This window comes from Mus pahari, chromosome 5 (assembly GCF_900095145.1).
Source record: "Mus pahari chromosome 5, PAHARI_EIJ_v1.1, whole genome shotgun sequence".
In the NCBI taxonomy this organism is placed as follows: domain Eukaryota; kingdom Metazoa; phylum Chordata; class Mammalia; order Rodentia; family Muridae; genus Mus; species Mus pahari.
In genome coordinates, this window is record NC_034594.1 from 24,585,800 (window position 1) to 24,600,152 (window position 14,353).

The window sequence follows — 14,353 nt, forward strand, 5'->3', positions numbered from 1 at the left end:
TTTTTTTTTTTTAAAGATTTATTTATTTATTACATGTAAGTACACTGTAGCTGTCTTCAGACACTCCAGAAGAGGGCATCAGATCTTGTTACAGATGGTTATGAGGTGCTCTTACCCACTGAGCCATGTCACCAGCCCGAATAGTTACCTCTTGTTTGTTGGAATAAAAAAATTTATATGGTGTATAGTGAATTAGTTTCCTCCAGCTTCTGTGATGGGTGTGTGAATTTTTAGTTTTGTGTCATTGGAGTTTTGCTTGTCTCCCACTTTGAAAATGTGATACGAATTTTGAAGTTTTGTTTACGTTTGTCTGTTCCACGGCCCGTTTTACAGTGCCTCTTTTATCTTAGATGGTACTTTTACATCGTTTTGTTAATGCAAACTAGAAATTCCTGTAAATAGTTGCTGAGCGTGCGTGCATGCCTGTATGTGTATCCGTAGGAGGTGGCATGCCATTGCCATTATGTAAACTATGTCGGTTCTTCACTATGTGCCCAGCTTATAGTTAATGGAGAACTTGCAGTTTTGAAAAAATTACATTTTATGCCAAATACATCAATGACAAAAATTAAAAATTTGTCTTAAAAGTCTTTGCACAGGGTACGGTAAGTTGGGTAATTCGAAGAGCTTTGTAGACGCACCCTAGTGGTTTTTCGGTGTCACTGCAGTTTAAGGATTTCTCCATAATTAGTGATGGAAGAACAATTTTTAGTGAGGGGTTCTTAAATTCTCATCAAAGGGTTTCAGTTTAGTAGTGGTAGAGCACTTTCTTAGTATGTATGACATACCAGAGTTCCATACCCATCTTTGAGAAAATGTATTGCTGATAACACCATCAAGGATTTATGTTATTTTCTCTTCCAGCCCTTATAAAAAATTAGGAAGTTAAGCATCCTAGCATTCAGGTTTGTCAAAGGAAAAGTAAGCCATGTAGATTATTCATAAATGTCTGAGTTCCATTTGGGGTGCTAAGTTATGTTTATGAGGTTATTAAGCTTTTCTGAAATAATGGATCGTTTATAGAAAATTGTGAAGGATTCTTCTGTAGTTTAATTTTCTGTGTTTCATCATGAGAATTCTGATATCTGAAATTTAGGTGTTAGAAATTTGTTCGGTTTGCTAATAAATAAATCATCCACAATTATCTCAGGTTTGTAGTTTACATACTTTTTCAAATAAACTGTTTGGGTTTTAGACCATGTGAATAGCTGAGTGTCTTATTTAAACAGTTTATGTCTGTGTCAAAAAACTTTAGGAAATAACAGATTAGTTTTTTCTCATTATTGACCTTAACATCTGTTAGAGCATTAACAGTATTAAGCAGATAGTACTCTCACTGAACACATGAACAAGATGGATTAACTTAGTCTTCACTCACCTAATTCCAGGACTAAGGAACAGTCCCATTTATTTTCAGATGTTATTGTTTCTTTGAGTTTAAATTCTAAAGCAAGTTTTGACTTTGCCTTTGCTTCATACTTTAATTCTTCTAGCCCTTGGGGAGTTTAGTTTTGCCACATTTGTGTTGAAGATTGACGAATCAAACTGTGTAAATTCTTTCAGCCTATCTGATTTTATTTGTTTTGTTTTGTTTTGTTTTTGCTTGTTTGTTTTTACTAAGAGTTTCGTGTTGGAACTCTCAACCTCCCATGAGAAGTGGTAAGCTGTGGTTAATTTAATTGTGAAAAGGAATTATTTCAGTGTGATTTAGTGTTTTAGGAATATGGGGTTTAATCTTTTCTCAGTAGCTATAGGCCCTAGACTCATATATATGAGTTAAGAGGCATCTTAACTCTAAAATTGAGTTTTCTCAATTATAAAGTCAAAAGTGATTGATTGTATGGAAACTTTTATTATTATTATTTTATTATTATTTTCTTTATTTACATTACAAATGCTATCCCGAAAGTTCCCTATACTCTCCCCCCCCCCGCCCCTGCTCCCCTACCCACCCACTCCTACTACTTGGCCCAGGCCTTCCCTTGTGCTGGGTCATATAAAGTTTGCAAGACCAAGGGGCCTCTCTTGTATGGAAACTTTTTATGGCAGTGTAGCAAGCAGAAATGGACCAAGTAGAAGTAGCTGTCCAGAGCAATGCAGAACTGAGACTGTGGAAGGCTTGCTCTAAGATGAATCCTGGACCTGATCAGTCATGTTTGAGACCTGCTGTCACTATCATCTCCTTTCACGTGGGCTGCTGTAACATTCTTTTTTTTTTTTTTTTTTTTTTTTTCGAGACATTCTTAAAACTACTCTCCTTGCAGTTGATTTTTACATGTCTCCTAAGGTCCAAATTCATTATGGAAACTACACAGTTATGTATATTGTATATCACCTTCCATACCCAAGTGCCCCACCTCTGCACCCACCACAAGGAACTGTGTAGAAGTAGTTCTGTCCTAGGCCTTTTCTCCCTTCTGTAACTAGAGTGCTAAACTCATAATCACTCTCCTATCCTATTATTTCTTGGCAATTAGTGTGTCAATTCATTTAGAATATGTGCATCTCAGACATAGGGGTGTATTTGTCTTGTTCACAAATACAATGTTTAATGTATCTCCATAGGGTCTTGGATTTACTTTTACATGGGAGCTCTTTAATATATAGGGATGGAGATACACACACACACACACACACACACACACACACACATATTGTCAACTTGGCATGAGAGTCATCTAGAGTCATTTGAGAAAATACCTTTGGAAGATCAAGCAAGATCTTAATTAGCCATTGATGGGAGAGGGCCCAGCCAATTGTGGGTGGTGCCACCCTTGGGCTTGTGTCCTGGGTTCTATAAGCAGGCAAGTTGAGTAAGCCATGAGGAGCAAGCTGCTAAGCAGCTCCTGTACCCAAGTTCCTGCTCTCTTGGAGTCACTGCCTTGATTTCCCTCAGTGATGGACTGTGATGTGGATGTGTAAACCAAATAAACCCCCCAGTTTGCTTTTGGTTATGGTGTTTTATCATAGCAAGTAGAAACCCTAAGATATTGGCTTAGAACACAAATTACACTAGCAACTTTTGCAGTAGTAAATGAATAACTGTACATTAGTTTTTATTTATTTATTTTCCCTTAATTTTTTATTATTTAAATGCATTTTTACATCAAAAATATTAATAATGTTGAGTATTTTGAGAATCAAATAATACATAAAAAATTGTTCAACTTTTATATTCATATCCTTTCATACCCTAAAAATTAATACTATCCATAACTGAGGATCCTATATCTAATGTTAAATACTAAATTGTTTCAAAACATACAAAATATTCCTTGGAAGTTAAGCATGGTAAAAGATCATAAAATATTGAAAATGAATTATTAAGAAATATATTCAAAAGCCCTTATATGATACCATTTGACATAGTGAAAGAGCATTTAAAACACATTATACATCTGTTTACATTGTTTAACAGTCAGCTTACTTAGATTATAAGTGTTTCTAGAAGAGAAATTATTTTATCAGTAAGTATATTTTAAAAATTTCAAAATAGCAAAAACTCTTTGTAGTTAAACATTAAGAAAATGCTAATTTCAAGCACAGTGAGAAAATTATCAATAATATATTCATGATGTTGTAGAACATGATTTTAATATTTTCAACTGTTAATATTCAATAAATATTTTGGCTTCTCCATCTATGGTAATTGAGAGTTTTGCTGTATATAGTAGCCTTAGCTGGCATTTGTGTTCTTTTAGGGTCTGTATGACATCTTCCCAGGATCTTGTAGCTTTCGTAGTCTCTGGTGAAAAGTTTGGTGTAATTCTGATAGGTCTACCTTTATTGGTTACTTGACATTTTTCCCTTACTGCTTTTAATATTCTTTCTTTTTGTAGTGCATTTGGTGTTTTGTTTATTATGTGACAGGAGAAAATTTTTTTTTCTGGTCCAATCTATTTGGAGTTCTGTAGGTTTCTTGTATGTTCATGGGTGTCTCTTTCTTTAGGTTAGGGAAGTTTCCTTCTATAATTTTGTTGAAGATATTTACTGGCCCTTTAAGTTGGGAATCTTTGCTCTTTTATACCTATTATCCTTAGATTTTGACTTCTCATTGTGTCCTGGATTTCCGGGATGTTTTGGGTTAGGAACTTTTTGTATTTTGCATTTTCTCTGACTGTTGTATCAATGTTTTCTATGTTATCTTCTGCCCTTGAGATTCTCTCTTCTATCTCTTGTATTCTGTTGGTGATGCTTGCATCTATGACTCCAGATCTCTTTCCTAGGTTTTCTAACTGCAGAGTTGTCTCTTTTTTTTTTTTGATTTCTTTATTGTTTTTATTTCCATTTTTAGATTTTGGATGGTTTTGTTCATTTCCCTCACCTCTTTGATTGTGTTTTCCTGTGATTCTTTAAGGGATTGTTGTGTTTCCTCTTTAAGGGCTTCTAGCTGTTTACCTGTGTTCTCCTGTATTTCTTTGAGAGNGTTATTTATGTCCTTCTTAAAGTCCTCTATAACCATCATGAAAAGTGATTTTAGATCTGAATCTTGCTTTTCCTATGTGATGGTGTATCCAGGACTTGCTATGGCGGGAGAATTGGGTTCTGATGATGCCAAGTAACCTTGGTTTTTGTTGCTTGTGTTCTTATGCTTGCCTCTGCCATCTGATTATCTCTAGTGCTACCTGCTTTTGCTGTATATGACTGGGGCCTGTTCTCACTGTGATCCTGGTTGAGTAAGAACTCCTCAGAGGTCAGCTGTCTCCATGATCCTGTGATTCTAGGATCCTGTGATTTTGAGATCCTGGGTGTGTCAGAGCCCCTGGGAGTCAAGCTGCCTCTGGGACCCTGAGATCCTGGTTTGACCAAGCTCCTGTGGTCCGGTGGTCCTGGGTGTGTTAGAGCACCTGGGAGTAGAGTTTCTTCTGGGTGTTGTGGGACTGGCTGCAGAGAACATGGCCAAGGTCTGCTCAGGGCCTGGGCTCAGACCAGAAGGAATCCATGCCACTGGTCAGGCAGAATTCCTGGGTGCCCAGGTCCTGCTGGTCCCAGTTACTTCTGGTGTTGGTGCTGATGTGTGTCCTCTTCACCTCTGATCCTGTGATCCTGGGCATGTTAGAGTGCTTGGGAGTGGATCTTCCTTTGTGTGTTTTGGAACTGGCCGCAGAGTTCGCACCCAAGGTCTGCTCAGGGCACCAGCCCAGATCAGAAGGCACATTAATTTTTAAAATTCCAATTTTTAAAAAATAATGCATACTATCTACAATATGTTAGGCCTTATTGGGGGCGGGGTTGTATTACAAACAAGTTGTTTAGATAAACAAGGTTGCTTACAGGTTTGGTACTCTCCCTACTGGATGGTATATGCCATAAGGATACATACTTGTGTTAAGTGTTAGATGCTCATAGTTCTGCCATATAATAATACACATCATATAAGTGTATATCTGGAAGTGTTAGTTGAGGCCAGGAAAGTGTACATAGTTTGTAACTCAGTGGGAGAGCATGAAGTTGGTATGGGAGAAGTCTTTGGTGGCTGGAAAGAGATGAGTGGTTTCTAACAGGAATGTAGTGGCTTAATATATGACAATAGATATGAGCACGGGCCAGATCATTTATAGATTTCATAGGTCATGAAGGGTTTGTGTATGGTATCTTAAAGCCAATGGGAAACATCCAAAGGATCTTGTTAAAAGAGGTCTTTGGCAGGGCTGGCGAAATGGTTTGGCTAAGAGTACTTACTGCTCTTCCAGGGGTCTTGAGTTCAATTCCCAGCAACCATATGGTGGCTCACAACCATATGGGATCTGATGCCCTCTTCTGGTGTGTCTGAAGACAGCTAGAGTATACTCATACACATAAAATAAATCTCTTTTAAAAAAGTTTTTTTTGGCAAACCTCACTGTACTACCAGGTGTGGCAAACCTGCAGGTCACATGTACCTATAATAGCTAATGAGTGTGACCAAACAAAATCTTTAAATTACTTAAAACATTTTGAAAAATTCTTTTGCTAATCTTTTGTTTTTGATAGGTTGATTGCAAAGGTCTTAGGCATGAACTTTGTTAATAATAATATAGTGCTGTAATATTAAAGATTGAATGTGCTTGCAAGGTAGAACTAGTCTCATACTGGTTGAATGAGAATACAAGAACTGATATCCAGAACTCAGGCCCACATGAAAAGCGATTCACTGAGGTGGGACAGGAGCAGCTTAATGGAGGAAGGCATAGAGTTTGAATGTGAGTGTGAAATGTCTTCAAGCAGTCAAGTAGATGTTTGCCAAGTTATCTAGGTCAGGGCATGGCTTTAGTCTTGGAGACACATTTGCAAGGTGTGGTAGGTGGTCTACAAGTGGTGCAGACTGGTTGGAAGAAGTAGGCCTAGGAAAGATTATAACAGAAAAGTTCTCTTAAGGTAAGTTACAGGAACTGGCAAAGAGGAAATTCATGCTTAGAAACAAATGCAAAGTATACTAAGGGGGGAACACATCTTTGAAAAAAAGTGAAAAAGAAAAAACTAAAAGAAGAAAATATAATGACTTGTTTTAGGAGAGGTCACTATTTTAATATGGCTGATGTCTGGCCAAGTTTTCTGCATTTGGCACGCTGTCTGGCTGTTTAAGTTTATAACCTATTAACTTTTCTCTAGTAATGCTTTCTAATGTGGTTAATGTGGTATCATATCTTGGATACTGAAGTTTTGAGGATGAAGCTGAAAATTGCCAACTGTTTTCCTTTACCGGTTCTCCCAGATATTAGCATTTGGCTAAACCAAGCACTTAAAGGAGTCCGAGATAGCCATGGGAATGTGATAGAAAATGCTCATCTTCTCACATTATTCCACCGGCTCTGCAAACTCTTGTTTTTTCGTATCCGCCCTATTTTTGTATTTGATGGTGATGCTCCACTGCTAAAGAAACAGACCTTGGTAAATACCATGTGATTTGATTTTCTCTTTAGACACCATTAGCAAATTTTAAAATATTAAATTCAGTTACAACATTTCTTCCTTCCCTTTCCTTCCTCTAAATCTTTTCACATATGCCTCCTCAGTCTCCTTCAAAATCTTGCCATCTTTCTCCCCAATTGTTATTGTATACATACATGTATATGCATCTATTGTTAACTGTTTGCGTACGTCTGCCTGTATGGACCTTTTGTTTCTTTTGTGGGGGTGGGGAATTCAAGGAAGGGTTTCTGTCTAGTCCTGGCAGTCCTAGAACTCATTGTGTAGAGTATCCTGGCCTCCAACTCAGAGATCCACCTACCTTTGCTTCCTGAGCGCTGGAATCAAAGGTGTACCTGTCAACCCCCCAGCTTATATGTTTTCTTTTATTTTTTAAATTATTTTATTTATTTATATCCAAATGTTGCCTCTCTTCCTAATTCCCCCTTCAAGAGTTCTTCACCCTGTAGCTTGTATGTTTTCAATGAGCAGTTTTGAAATGTAACTGATTTAATTTAAATTGTTTTTAAACATTTATCTTTACCAGTTTTCTTTCTTTCTTTCTTTCTTTATTTATTTATTTATTTATTTATTTTTTTGAGACAGGGTCTCTATGTAGCCCTGGCTGGACTGTAACTCCCTATAAAACTCAGGCTGGCTCGAAACTCGCAGCGATCCACTTTTCTTTGCCTCCTGAGTGCTGCTATTAAAGCCTTGCACCACCATGCCAGGCTTAGAACAGTTTCTCTTTTAAAAGCTTTTATGAGTCTATTATATATGTAGTGATCAAATTTACCTATTAACTGAAATTACTAGAATCCTGAAAGTGGTTTCTTTAGAGTATCTGTTTAGATAGTCCATATTTTGTGGAGTTGGACTGCTAATTGCTCATGTGGAGCCCCTACTTAAGAGATACCTTTCTGAGGACGTGTTTGAGGGTCCTTGGTGACAGGGAAACAAAACAAGTAGAACAACCACCAAACTGCAGTGGTGCAGGTGCAGTGGTCTACTCAATGAGGTTGTCTACTCAGCTGCACGTTTATTATTATGTATACTAAGGGTTTCTCTAACATAATCTTGAATTTTGGAGGGAGAGAATTACATACAAATGATACATGTTGAAAATAGTATCAAATGGATTTTAGAATAATTTTTATAGTGTCTAGATTCTTTGTGGTATTAAAGTATATTTACAAGAAACTGACACTAGGTAATAACTTCCCAGATATGCTGTACATAGGTAATATTTAGGCAAGTGCTCTGTGTGCCCTATGCAGCACAGAATCTGAATATAGTTATTGATAGCAGTGAGAAGGAGTCACTAGAACAACTGTTGTCCCTAATTTCAGATGATATATTGTTGTTAGTAGACCCCACATGCTTCATTTTCACAGGCAAAGCGAAGGCAGAAGAAGGATTCTGCATCCATTGACTCAAGAAAAACCACCGAGAAACTCCTGAAAACCTTTCTGAAGAGGCAGGCTCTGAAAACTGCTTTCAGAAGCACAAGGCAAGAGGAAGACCACAGTGACTGCACACACTCATTGGACTCTGCTGTTCTCTCTTTGTCTCGTTTAACAATAGGTAGAGTCAGGAGAGGAGCGAGCAGATGGATAGCATTGGACTTGGGGATGAGGGATTGTGACTAAGGAGAAAGAAATGCTGTCATAGTGCTTCCTCTTTTAATTAACTAGTTTACTGAGAATGGAACACAGGACTTCATTGTGCTGTGCAGGTGCTCTCCTATGGGGTTCACTGCAACCCAACTTGACTTTGATAGAGCCCTTCCTGACTGTAGCAAAGGCTGTGAGCAGCTCTACTGAGTTTCCCTTTCTTTCCACTTGGTTGTTAGTTGTGACAGTAGTTTAGGGGAGACTCAGGCTGGGAGGGGAGAGCCAGACAAGGAAAAGTCAGCCTTGAGCAGGGTTTGAGTAATCAGTCAGAGAAGAGGATTGACCCAAGATGCATTTCCTATGATTTTGTTGACCATTATGTGTGCTTTCCAGACATGAAGTGCCACCCAGTCTTACTCAGGTTCAAAGACAGGATGACATCTATGTTTTGCCACCTTTACCAGAGGAAGAAAAACATAGGTAAATGCTTGACTACCAAGGAATTTCACTTTAGGGGCTGGGGAAATGGCTCAGTTTGTAAGACTTGACATTCAAGTCTGAGGACCCAAACTCTATGCCTAGCACCCACATAAAAAGCTGGGCATACTGGCATCAAATGCCTATAATCTCAGGTTGGGAAGTCTCTAGGCTTCTTTGACTTATGGGGGTATCCTTACCTACACTGATATTATCATTTAGTATCTCTGTCGTCTTGGTTCACTGACCATCCATGTACAATATCTGTGTTAAACTCCTATTTTTAAAAAGTATATATTTAAACTAACATATAAAGTACTGGGTTTCTATACGAAACCTTTTTAGATACTTTCGATTATACCACCTGTACCTGACCTCTGCCCGTACTCTGCCTCTACCCATGCTTAAACCATTAATTCTCAGTATCCCTCACCTTTCATGTGTTTGTACTCATGGTGATTCTACTTCTTAGCCTCCTTTCATCTCTCTCACCGCCTAGCTAAATTACCACTTACAATGACCTTGTTGCTAGACATGTTGGCACTTAGAACTTCTCGGTGTACTTGGCTTCTGTGCCCATGTGACTACCATGTCATGCTGACCTGCGTTCCTGGTACCTTCCTACCTGTTTCTTTCCAGTTTTTCCATGAGTCTCTGCTGGCGGTTAGTCCTCAAGGTGTCCATTTAAAGAATTGGCAGAGCAGAAGTTTGGACAGTTTTTCTTTCACCTCTTGCCTCTCAGTCTCTGTGGTGGCTCCCTGCCCTCCTCTTTCTCTACATTGTTGTGCTTACTCTCTCCCCTCAGGCATCTCAGTAGTGCTAAAATTTATTTCTGTTTCATCCTTGAAAACTTTCTGTTTCACATCTTCGCCTTAACTCCCCACCTCCCAGCACAGTATGCTTTGTCCTCTACAATTCTGATATTGTGATTTTCTTTCTTACAAACTTAATACTATTATTTTTTATGGAGTCTTTTTGTGGTTGGTTTGTTCTTGTGTAACCAGCTCTGGCTGTCCTGGACTCGCTTGTAGACCAGGCTGGCCTCCAAAGCAGGGAGCTCCATCTGCTTCTGCCTCCCAAGTGCTGGAATTATAGGCATGCGCCATCACACCTGGCTTTTTCCCTCCCTGTATTTTTTAAATGATGATTACTCAATATATATCCTAGTCTAGCCTGGGATTTGCTGTGTGGTCCAGGCTGGCCATGAACTTATAATCTTTCTGCTCTAGTCTTGTCAGTGCTGGGGGGGTTAAACCTGTATTACCATGCTTGGCCCAAATTTGTCATTTCTTCAGGATAAACTTTCTGACCTTTAATCACTCTTCTTCAGTCTCACCCCCTGTTCTCACTGTCATGAGCAGATTTTCCTCTCCTTGTTTCCAAGGTACTGTAGAACTCAGTTCATGGACTTAGAGCATTTCCTTGCATGTATCTCCCTTATAGTCTACATTTGGGTCCTTTGTTTGTTCAATGCAAATCCATCAAGGTAGGAGATTTTGGAAAGCCTCCACGACTGTCTGTATTAATCACTTTTATATTTCTGTGATAAAGCACCAAGACCAAGGCAACTGATAAAAGTGTTTAGTTGGGCGTATGGTTCCAAAGGGTTAGAGTCTATTATGGCAGAATGAAGGCATGGCAGCAGGAACAGCTGAGAACTCCTGCCCAGAAGCTTAGTGGAAGGCCTAGAATATACTGGGGATGGAGTCGGGACTTGAGGTCTCAAACCCTGACCCCTGTAACATGCCTCCTCTAACAAGGCCATACCTCCTAATCCTGCATAAGTAGTCCCACCAACTAGGTATCAAATGTTCAAATGTATGAACCTCTGGGGGTTAATCCCACGTAAACAACCATGCTGTCAAAAGCTTTTTAGATGATCTACTCTTTAACTTCCTTTCAGCATCCTTCTCTTCCTTGTGGGTAGAGTTAGGAGTTCATATTGCAGTTGCTTACTTGCGCGTGTCCCTCACCAGATGGAGTCAGTCTTCTCATCCTACTCACTGTTGTAGACCTTGAGCTCAGGAAATAAATTTTTAAGAATTTGTTAAAAATCATAGATGTTAAAATCATATTCTTGACTTACAGTTCAGAAGAGGAAGATGAAAAGCAATGGCAAGCAAGAATGGATCAAAAGCAAGCATTGCAGGTACTCACATAACATGGGAATTCACAGCAGCTGTTGTTACTTGAAATGAAAATGAGTAACCCTTATGAGGTATGATGGTTTATGAAAGTTCCCAATAAAAAGTGAAGATAGCTGCCTCTTTAACTGTGTGTGTTTCTCATTGCACATATGTATATGATGGATATGTATGTGTATATGTAAAATCCATGCATTCCATGTACTTGTATATTGGATTTAGCATTAATGTACTTCTTTCCTCTTTTTTTTTTTTTTTTTTTTTTTTGAGTATTTGGAGACAGGATTTCTCTTATATTTTTGGTTGGGAGCCTAGCCTTCAATGGCTAAGCCATCTCTCTAGCCCAAGACAGGGTTTCTCTGTGTAGACCTTGAACTCACAGAGTTCAGCCTGATTCTGCTGCTTCCCATGTGCTAGGATTATAATTGTACAGCACCATGTCCAGCTTCATTATGTTTTCCTGGATATCCAAAGTAAGCTATTTTCTTTTCAAAACAAATGACCATTCAAGAAGTAAATATGCTTCTTGAGAATATAAGAATACTTTCTTGGGGCAAGAGTATGTAACTTGGTGATAGAGTGTTCACTTTACATGCATGACACCCTGAATCCAATCCCTAGTGCCACAAATAAATGCTTCTTCACTGTGATGCCTGCCACAGAACATATACTGCTGTGTATAGATTATATAGGGCTGTATCTATCATATAAACACAATGAGTATCTGTAACAGTGACTAGGCCTAAATGGGTAAATATAAATTTAATGATGTTAACATTTTACTCTTTATAGGAAGAATTCTTTCATAATCCTCAGGCCATAGATGTCGAGTCTGAGGACTTCAGCAGCCTGCCTCCTGAGGTAAAGCATGAGATCTTGACTGACATGAAAGAGTTCACCAAGCGAAGACGAACATTGTTTGAAGCAATGCCAGAGGTAAAACACCCAGCAGTGCACAGTAGCACACCAGTGCTTAGAATTAAGAACTTGAGCAAAGCTTCACAGAAGGAAGAGGAGAATGGAAGTGGTACTTAGAGTCTAAGTCTCTAATTTAGACAGTGTCCCAGTTGCAAGGACATAGCATCTGTGTATCTCAGGTCACATGAGACATTGTTTATGCATTTACTATAATCCATAAACAGTCAAAGAAGTCTTCTGCACTCTGTAGGCCTTTTCTTGTGTGTGTCCTCAGCACCCTGTAACATAGTGCTCAGCACAGAACATGCCTGTCCGATACTGGCTACATTCTCAGCAGGCAACTCAGTGTCTCACATAGTAAGTGCCCAGCACCGAATGGTTCTTGGGCTAGTTCATAAAAAGTTACTTCACACCACAACATACATTATGTACAAAAAGTAACTAACATGGAAAATACTTCCAAATTGAAATTCCAGATCAGGATTGTGTGTGTTCATCTGTTTCTTTGTTAATAATAGAAACAGGCCTGAATGTGGTGATTTCAAAGTGACAGGAAGCTGGAGCGGGGGTGGTGTACATGGTTGTGTGTTGTTGAATGTGTCCTGTTCGTGTAGCTGTTGATTACTTGGTTTATGCTGCCATTGAGCACTTGGCATTTTTAGTTGCTGATGCATGAGTTCCACTTCCCTTCCTTTTGCCACCACCTGCTGTTTCCAACAATTCTCCAAAGGTGAGGTAGAATGTAAACAGCAATTTATGTAGTTGTTTGGTTTTGGTTTTGTTAGCTTGCCGTAGACCTTAGGATACTTTTTACTTTGGTGTCAGAAAGATGAAAAAGATGGATATATCACTCGTTTTTGGTTTTCTATGTATTTAGGATAAAAAAATAGTAATGAGTGAATGGAAGTGATGTTATTACGTTTTGGGGTACGAGAAATAAATTTATTTTCATTTCGGGAGAAAACAATCTAGGTTCCATCTATTTTTCAGGCTCGTGTCTTCACAGATGTGAAGAATCATTAAGTATGACTGGTAGAAATTGTATTTGAGTGGAAATGAGAACTATAGCCTCTGGTGGCTTTCTCTTTTTCTTTGTGCAACTGTGATGTTGCAAGGGCTGGAAGGCTGGGATGGTTCCATGAGTAGAAAAGTTCTGAGTAGTCTAGAATAGACCTTGGTATGACTTATCTATCATGTACATGGGATGTTGATAGGAGACGATCCATGTCCTAATAGTCATGAGACTAATAATAGACTCATTTGTAGTAAGTCAACTGTCTGAGGTCTCCCATGTTAGTCTAGTATTCAAGTCTCAAGCCTATCATTTGCAGATTGGGGATAAGAAAATGTCTCATTGAGTGTCTAAAGAAATAATTCAAGGTAGTTAATATAAAAGTACTTGGAATGTCCTCCATGGGAAAGGCTTTATTCATATGAACTATGATTATTAATACCTCGGTTGCTTTACTTGGTGTTGCCTGTGGACCAAAGACAATGCTGGGGATTTCACTTATATTCTAGAAGGTTATGTTTTGCTGAGCCACCATCACATGTCTTACCACAGCCATGTAGTCTAGTTCAGCAAATAATTTTTGAATAAATGATAAAGGTATTTCATAATTTCTTTTGCTTAATTCTTTTTTTTAAAGTCTGTTATAATGCCATGTATGCTAATCATAGTACTTTGGAGGCAGAGGCAGAAGGATTTGCACAACTTCAAGGTGAGCATGTTCTATATAGTGAGTTCCAGGCTAGCTTGGGCTACATAATGGAAGACTATCTCAACAACAACAGCAATAAAACAAAAAAATGAAGTTGACAGTGGAACCCCCTTAATTTTCAAGTTTTATTTTTATACTATGAAATTAAACCTTTTGAAATAAACTGGACAATGGTGGTCTTATCTGTGTTAGTGTAAAGCAATAATTTTTTTTTTTTATTTTGTCCCTAGGAGTCTAATGACTTTTCACAGTATCAGCTGAAAGGCTTGCTTAAGAAAAACTACCTAAACCAGCACATAGAAAATGTCCAAAAGGAAATGAACCAGCAGCATTCAGGGCAAATCCAGAGGCAATATCAAGATGAGGGAGGCTTTCTGAAGGAAGTGGAGTCCAGGAGAGTGGTCTCTGAAGACACCTCACATTACATCTTGATAAAAGGTACCAGGCACCATCATTGATTTGACAGCTAAAAATCCCATCTTCAGGCTCCCTCATTCTTTCTACCCTAACCCTACTTTTGAGATGTTCCCTGGGCATGCATGTGTGTGTGTGTGTGTGTGTGTGTGTGTGTGTGTGTGTGTGTGTGTGTGTG

At 38.6% G+C, this 14,353-nt stretch overlaps 1 protein-coding gene across 1 annotated transcript in view; it reads left to right on the forward strand.

Moving 5' to 3' along the window:
* Ercc5 (ERCC excision repair 5, endonuclease) overlaps positions 1-14,353 on the forward strand; it is a 34,877-nt gene that overhangs the window by 900 nt on the left and 19,624 nt on the right. Inside the window, exons 2-7 of the mRNA XM_021197723.1 lie at positions 6,695-6,870; positions 8,283-8,398; positions 8,895-8,981; positions 11,067-11,127; positions 11,915-12,058; positions 13,992-14,199. Coding sequence (XP_021053382.1) covers positions 6,695-6,870; positions 8,283-8,398; positions 8,895-8,981; positions 11,067-11,127; positions 11,915-12,058; positions 13,992-14,199 — 792 coding nt within the window. The remainder of the gene's footprint in view (positions 1-6,694; positions 6,871-8,282; positions 8,399-8,894; positions 8,982-11,066; positions 11,128-11,914; positions 12,059-13,991; positions 14,200-14,353) is intronic.